Below are 7,435 nucleotides of genomic sequence, written 5' to 3'. Positions count from 1 at the left end.
CTATCGGTAACTAACTGGTATGTGGAAAGAAGGACTGGAAGCCGGAACACCATACGCCTGACAATGTTTACGGAATTACAATGGTGCCAGAGTGCAAGAATGAGCATTCATATTAGTTTTTTTACCACATAACAGAAAGCAAGCAAGACACACATGGATGACCAAGAGGGAACATCAAGCCGATTGTGTGAAGAAATAGGGAGCACGAATATTCAATTTACTTTACCTAGAAGTAAATTAAGTAAATAACGAAGATCCATATATATACACACACACACACACACACACATGGGATGAATCTTGCGAGAAATGCGAGAAGTGAAGGTGTAACTCCATTAATCCCTAATTTCACTCCCTTTCTTATGATGTAGCCTACATGTATGTAGGTTGGTTGTATTTATGTCTTAGCTACATACATTCAAACCTACCTACACACATACAAACGTACCGAGCCACATTCAAACCTACATACCCACACATACAAACATACATACACATATACAAAAATACATACCTACACACGCACATACGCACCTACACAATAAGAAAGGGAGTGAAATTAGGGATTAATGGAGTTACACCTTCACTTCTCGCACTTCTCGTTGTAAAAAAACTTCTGAAATGATCCTATATATATACCTATATATATATATATATAAATATATAGGGTTGGTATCATTTAAGAACTCCAAAAAAATTAAGAACTGTTAAGAACTCTAAACAATCAAACATTTTTTTAATTTTTTTTATATACTAACATTATTTAAGAGTAGTTTTATCATATTTTATATAAAAAATTTTGATTACATATATAAATCACAAGTTTACATATGTGTATAATTTATGTATTAACAAATTTACATAGGTGTAAAATAAAACATAGATATGTATAAAAACTAATTTTCAAAACTGTAATTATAAATATAGATATACAAAATGATGAAACTACACTCAAATAACATTAACATACAAAATTTTTTTATAAAAAACATTAGTTTTCAATGGTTTTTCAAATTCTTAAATAATTTAAGGGTTCTGTAATGATACTAATCCTATATATATATATATATATATATATTCCAAGTGGAACGGTCTTCGATGACCAATAAAGCAATAAAGCTCTAGATACCACTTGCTAGGATTAACGCACACACGAACTGAACACAATACACAAAAGAAATAAACGAATATGAGGATTTAAGGTGGTTCGGTCTAAACTGACCTACGTCCATGGGGGGCAACTAGGCATTCTTTATTGAGTGACAACGATTACAAGTATACAACATCAAATATATAGAGATACAACTATGGTTTGTATCTTATTAAACAAGAAATCTAAACCAGGTTGGGCTTCGGTCTGGTTACCGTATACCCGTTTGCCCTTTGGACTTCAAATAATAAACCATACACCAAAAGGCCTACGAAACCCAACATAAAGCTCCAGATAAGCCGAAGCACTTCAACGACACAACTAGCAAACCAAATCCGGCACACACTTCCAAAGGAAAACATAGCCGTTGACAGTAGCCTTGAAAGCTTACATTTCAATAAAGTTGTTTGGCCGAAAGAGAAACAAAGAAGAGTCACTATGGATAAAGAGGAACCAAACCCTTCATCATAATAGACGACAAATAGTGTTAAGACATAATGGTCACTGTTTACTTGGGAAGGATATAAATAGAACCTCCCAACCACCATTGTAGAGACATTGAATGATATAACATAACTCACTTTAAACACACATGATCAGTTTGGTTCTAAGTTTTCTGAGGGTAATAACCTCCCTTGAATTCGGCTCCGTTCCAGGATCCGGAGTTTAACAATTAGCATATTAAAAACAAATCGACCATAAGTTCGTAAGTAGGCAGTATCACTTAGATGGTTTAGTAATTCCCGACTAACAGTCATGTGAAAGCCTTGGGGGTCTTCACCTACAAGCAAATGGTCTAAAAGACAAAAACAAATAACGACATTGATTATTGAATAAAGGATCTTGATGATAACATATGAAAAGGGAATCAATGAATCTCATAACTGACTTTGTAGTTTTTAAACAACTATATAGCACAAGTAAAACATGTGAAAATGATTATTACCCTTTTTTTTTCAATTTGTAATAGACATAACATCAATGAATAGTATCCTTACTGACCAATGCATAAATGATCATCTAACTTTAATAAGTATTACTGTTTTATTAACCCAACTCAGCAATTGAAACCACTTTCCAAACTATCAATTCATGTATCTAAATTTATTTGTTGTCACCAAATTTGTTTGTAACAAAATTTGTCTTACTTTGTTAACCCAAAGTAATCACAATTCACAAATCCATAAAACCAAAGTAAAACAAATTGTTAAAATGTCTTAACAACAAAGCATAGGTCTCTTCCAACAAAGTACATGTAGTTCACACTTTAGCCAGCTCACTTTTCTTGTAACCCACTCTTACTCTTCTTCCTTTCACTTTCCCCATCTTCACCACCGGCGGCAGTGGTCACTCGCGCCATGGCGGGCACTGGTGTTGCAGTCACATCACCACCATCTTTCTTCACTACCGCGGGTGAAGAATCCTTCAAGCTGGCAGCAATGGCAGCTGCCAGCTCATCATCATGATCATTCCCGGAGGTCCCCACTTCACCACCATCGTCTCTCAAACTAGCGGCTATGGCGGCATTCAACTCATCATCTTCCGTTGGCGGCTGCTGGTAGCGGTCCCGCCGCTGCCCAGAATTGCAGGATTTAATAATCCGCTCAGCGTCTTCGGGCAGCAGCCACTGCCCGTACCCATTAGTGGCTTCACCAGATGTGACCGGGCACTCCTTTGGAAGGTTGCCCCGGACCAAAAAGATGCTCCACCCGAAACCTTTTAACGTGTCGAGATAAGCGGAAAGGTAGAATTTTGAAAGGTGTTCGGGGGCTGCGTATAAGCTGTCAAAGTTGTACCATTCACCGTTGACTTTTCTGATGCAGAACCAGTGGTCTTGAAGATGACATATAAAAGCGTTTTCGAGTTCCGGGTCCACTTGCGCAGGTTCGGCTACTGGACTGTGAAGAGGGATCACTTGTAGATCCCACACCTCTAATGCTTTCTGTAACACCTGCAAACATATATTTTTTAGATTTAGGTAAAATGAATTAATAATTTTTGCTCAAATAAATCTATTGTTCAATTAGCTAATGAATCATGCACCAAGGCTCGATATTTATAAAAAACTTATAAATTTAAACCTGAATAACATTATCAACCTTTTTAATCCATAAACAATAAAAATAAGATACTAAATAAAACACACGCAGTTTAATAATATAAAATGTGTGAATTATCCTATTTGCGAGATTTGTAATCTCTATGTACAGCCAAACAAACTCGGGGAAACAAAATATAATATTTTCAAATTTGCGCACCAAACATATATGTAGTCATATATATGTTAGGATGTTCGTTTTTACTAGATGCGTCATGTACAACATGACTAACCTAAAACACTTATCTTAGTAAGTTCAAACATCTTTAATGGTAATGGCCATCAAAAAAATAAATGCATTTTACAAAATAATATGATTTTCCATACCAAAACCACATTTGTCTACAAATATACTGGTGTGACACATTACATTTCAAAAGGAGTGTCTTCGGCACAGGCAGAATTCTTTAACTTCCTTATAAAAAGATCATGGAATATAACTTTGTCCTCAAGGGATAATATTGGCGATACAGAAAATTTACCAAAAAAAGTGCGCATATATGAAAACTCTCATACTAAAACCATTCATCCTTTGAAAAAATATGTCTAAATATTTGAAAACGGGTCACAACAAAACCATTCATTTTTGAAAATGATGGGTTCATGAAAACATAATAAAAATCAAAAGAAAGTTATGGTTCGATTAAAAAAGTAATAAGCATACACGAAGAAATGAAGAAAGGAGAATGAAAACAGAAGTTGGAGTAAGGTTAAGGCAAGGCAAGGCAAAACTTTAATATTTGCAAGTTCTAGAAAACTACTGGCCTTCAATATACAAACAAACAAACCAACTCAAGCAAATCACATATCAATAACTTTGTTCAGTAAAGTGTTAATGAATTAAATTAGATCAAGAACTGACAAGCCCTAAAAGACTAGTCACTTAAATCCGAATATCTGAAAGAAGGTCTTAACAGACTAAAGTAATGGATTATTATTGGTTAAGTAGGAAGAATGCATGTAAACGTTGACCTGGATACTGAAATCTCCATCCATAGAGACATTAAAGGATTCCTGGGAGACTTGTTGCATCATCTGGTGCTCTCTCCGATCAAGATCGGAGGCGACTGCGGCCAAATCGATCTCGGAGAAGAAAGGACCCTGCAACACCGTGTTAACGCAATGAACGGCGCATAGCTTCGATTCTTGTACCTCGTGGTACAACATTCCGCCGCTCATCGGACCTTCCATTGCTGCAAAACAAAACCCTCGATTGATTTGATGATTTGATTGGATTTTGGACGAGGGTTTGTTTGTTTGTAAATACACAGGGAACTAGGTGCGGTTTTAGCCCCTTTAGCTATGCTTTTGCATCCTTTTGAACCTAACCCAAAGTCTAAAGACCAATTAGCAAATTTTGTTCAAAATGTGAGTTCCATCCTCCTTCTTCGTGTCACCATCAATACCCACAATCTTTACCATCTTTAATCCATAAAACCCGGCCAAATACACAAAATCGATTCTTACTAAATCATTCTTAATCCTAAACGCGTTACACCGACACCTTAATCTAGGAAAACAATGACTAATTGACAATTATTGACTTGTTCTTGAAACTAAACAAACCGCGTCCTTAATCAACCTTATAACACTATAAATACTCGCCCTCGTTTCAATTAAACCTCCACACACACTCATGTTAGCCTCATGACTCTAAGCCCTAACCTAATTACAACAAACGAAGCCATCAAGGTTGGTTTTGATAAGCAACTTAAGCCGCAAGCCCTAGTTCGTCGATCTATACCAATTCGTCACTTAATCCGGTAATTAAAACATGTATCCAGTTCGTTTTTAACTGAGGACCATTAACCCTAAACCAATTTTAATCATCATCGACATATAGTTGATCAATTGGAACGAAATGCATCTAGGGTTTATTATTTCGAACTGAGCTTTGTTTTCGGATATATGCTTATATATTTGTCTGATTAATATCGTTCATAAGTGTTAGCATCAGCCTAGTGGCTGGTGCATGTGGGTTAAAACACCTAGAATTGGTCCAGGCGCGGGTTCGAACCCTCCTGGACCCGTTTTTGAGTTCTTATTTTTTTATTCACTTTTTAATTATATTATCTGATAATATTACAATTATTTATCACTAAATAACCGTTATCTTGATAAACCGAACCCTCCGGATTTGCGTTTTCTGGTCTTTTCGAATTTGTGATTCGTAAAATATATATTATATTTAATATCTACTTTATTTATTTTAAAAAATCTAACGTAAATGGTAATAGTAGTTATAATAATAATAATAATAATAACAACAACAATAACAGTAATAGTATAAAATCTAAAAGACTCCAAAATATTTTAAACCGATTTGTAACCGTTTTGTCGTGTCGTGTTTTTTTTATATAGTTTCTACCCTTTAGTTTATATTATTTAGAACCTTATGATAATTAAACTAATAGTATTTTTTTTTAAAAAAATGTACTTAAACCCCATCAATTCCTAAATCCATGATACGCCTTGTTATTATTTCATTAATATTAATTAATTATATTAATATTAACTATGAACTTTTGCCGACGTATCCCGAGAAGCTCGACCGTTTCCATCTTAATATTTATCGCCATCTCATATTCGTTAATCCACTCGTCAAGGTGAGTTTACATACCCTTTTTTTATTTTTTACACATTTTGGGGGTAGCATGTATACCGTATTTACAATACTTATGTTTTTAACCGCACCTATTCAAACACAATTCATTATAAGTTTATGTGTGATGATTGCATGATCTATGACTATGTTATATGTGCTTTAAGTGCTTATTTTTTGTTTGGTGTTTGGTATCTCATCCTCATCTATTTTCATCTAGTATAATCATACATTTACCCAAGTACATTGATTCTGTATCAATATAAACGGGTCCACATTTATTTAGTTGTTTACATTTTCATAGGGATTGTAATGCTCATCATTAACACATGAATTGTGGTATATATATATATATATATATATATATATATATATATATATATATATATAAACTAAAACTTACGTATTCTCACCAGCATTCGTGTTGACAAACTCTATTTTTTATACATGCTACAGGTATAAGTAATTTGCATTGTTCAAGATCAAGGAAATTAGTCTTACCTTAGGATATTACTCAAAATACAAAAGCATGATGTAATTATTTTTATTATTAAATTTGTGTACTAGTTTAATGTTAATGAAATTAAATAACTATTGTCACTTTAATTAGTGTGTTTTGAGCTGCTGTCCAATCAATACATTACGCCCAGGCATGTTACGCTGCCTTTGGTAGGGGTGTGACAGATTGTTATCAGAGTCTAAGGCTATAAGATATGTGGTTAGTTATAACGGCCTAGTAGCATGCTTAGGGTCCCTATACTTGATATGCATTTACGTGTTTGCACCCTGAATTATATTATTGGTTGCAGTAGCTTAAATATTATTCAATAATTTAATATTATTCTTGTACACAAAAGCACACACTTATTCCGAGGCTATGCCTCACTATCAAAATTATTTGTTTTAAAACCCTAGGATGATTTTTAATCGGGAAATTCCTTAAAAAATCCCACCTTTTTACTCCCCTCTCCTTGAGGATGATTCGGGTGACGGATTTGTAGTAAACTGTAAGAGGGACACTTGTTCACCGAACCCTTGACACCAAGGCTTGTGAGCCTAAGGAAGTGCGATGCGCATAAATCTCAATCAACCGCGATACCTGGTTGCCTTCCTGTAGTGTTTGGTGAGGGTGTGGAACTTATTAAGCCAAAGCATGTCACACCAAACGTACCTGAATCTGCTACCCTCATTGTATCAAACGTGGTCATGTGACGATCACACTCTTAAATCATAACCTAATTCACGGTGATGCATGGATATTTCAATGATGAGATTTTTGTTTAAATTTTTGATTTTGTTAAGAATGAATTTTTTTTCAAATTATCAATTTCATCAATACTCTAAGTTAAGGTTATTAAAAATTTATTTTTTATCCTCATGAATTTTCACAAAACTCGGAATTTCACATAGTTATACAATTTTTTTTTCAAAACATAATAAAATTTTCACGTGACGTTATTGTACATGTCTTCTTCCCGCCTTATCAACCGTAACCGTCGCACATGCAACTCGGGCCGTAGCATGTCATCCCACATCACTAAGGAAATATTAGAAGCCCTCCCAACAATCATCTCTCAACTCCAAA

At 34.6% G+C, this 7,435-nt stretch overlaps 1 protein-coding gene across 1 annotated transcript; it reads right to left on the bottom strand.

The window, feature by feature from the left end:
* Positions 1–2,222: 2,222 nt before the first annotated feature.
* On the bottom strand, positions 2,223–4,439 carry LOC143597043 (ataxin-3 homolog). The gene is made up of 2 exons (XM_077075661.1): positions 4,221–4,439; positions 2,223–3,101 (listed from the first exon to the last, which is right to left on the bottom strand). Exons 1-2 carry the CDS (start codon positions 4,437–4,439, stop codon positions 2,427–2,429), a joined length of 894 nt encoding a protein of 297 aa, XP_076931776.1. The 3' UTR covers positions 2,223–2,426.
* Between the last annotated feature and the right edge of the window lie 2,996 nt (positions 4,440–7,435).

Source organism: Bidens hawaiensis, unplaced genomic scaffold, assembly GCF_021521415.1.
Source record: "Bidens hawaiensis isolate Kalapana, Puna unplaced genomic scaffold, B.hawaiensis_p1.1 tig00047513_1, whole genome shotgun sequence".
NCBI classification, from domain to species: domain Eukaryota; kingdom Viridiplantae; phylum Streptophyta; class Magnoliopsida; order Asterales; family Asteraceae; genus Bidens; species Bidens hawaiensis.
The sequence above is the reverse complement of the archived record's forward strand: the minus strand, read 5'-3'. Positions and strand labels throughout refer to the sequence as shown.

Coding starts and splice junctions, on each gene's coding strand:
- LOC143597043 (XM_077075661.1), bottom strand. CDS start 4,439: ATGGAAGGTCCGATGAGCGGCGGAATGTTGTACCACGAGGTACAAGAA. Junction 3,102..4,220: donor ATGGAGATTTCAGTATCCAG/GTCAACGTTTAC, acceptor ATATGTTTGCAG/GTGTTACAGAAAGCATTAGA.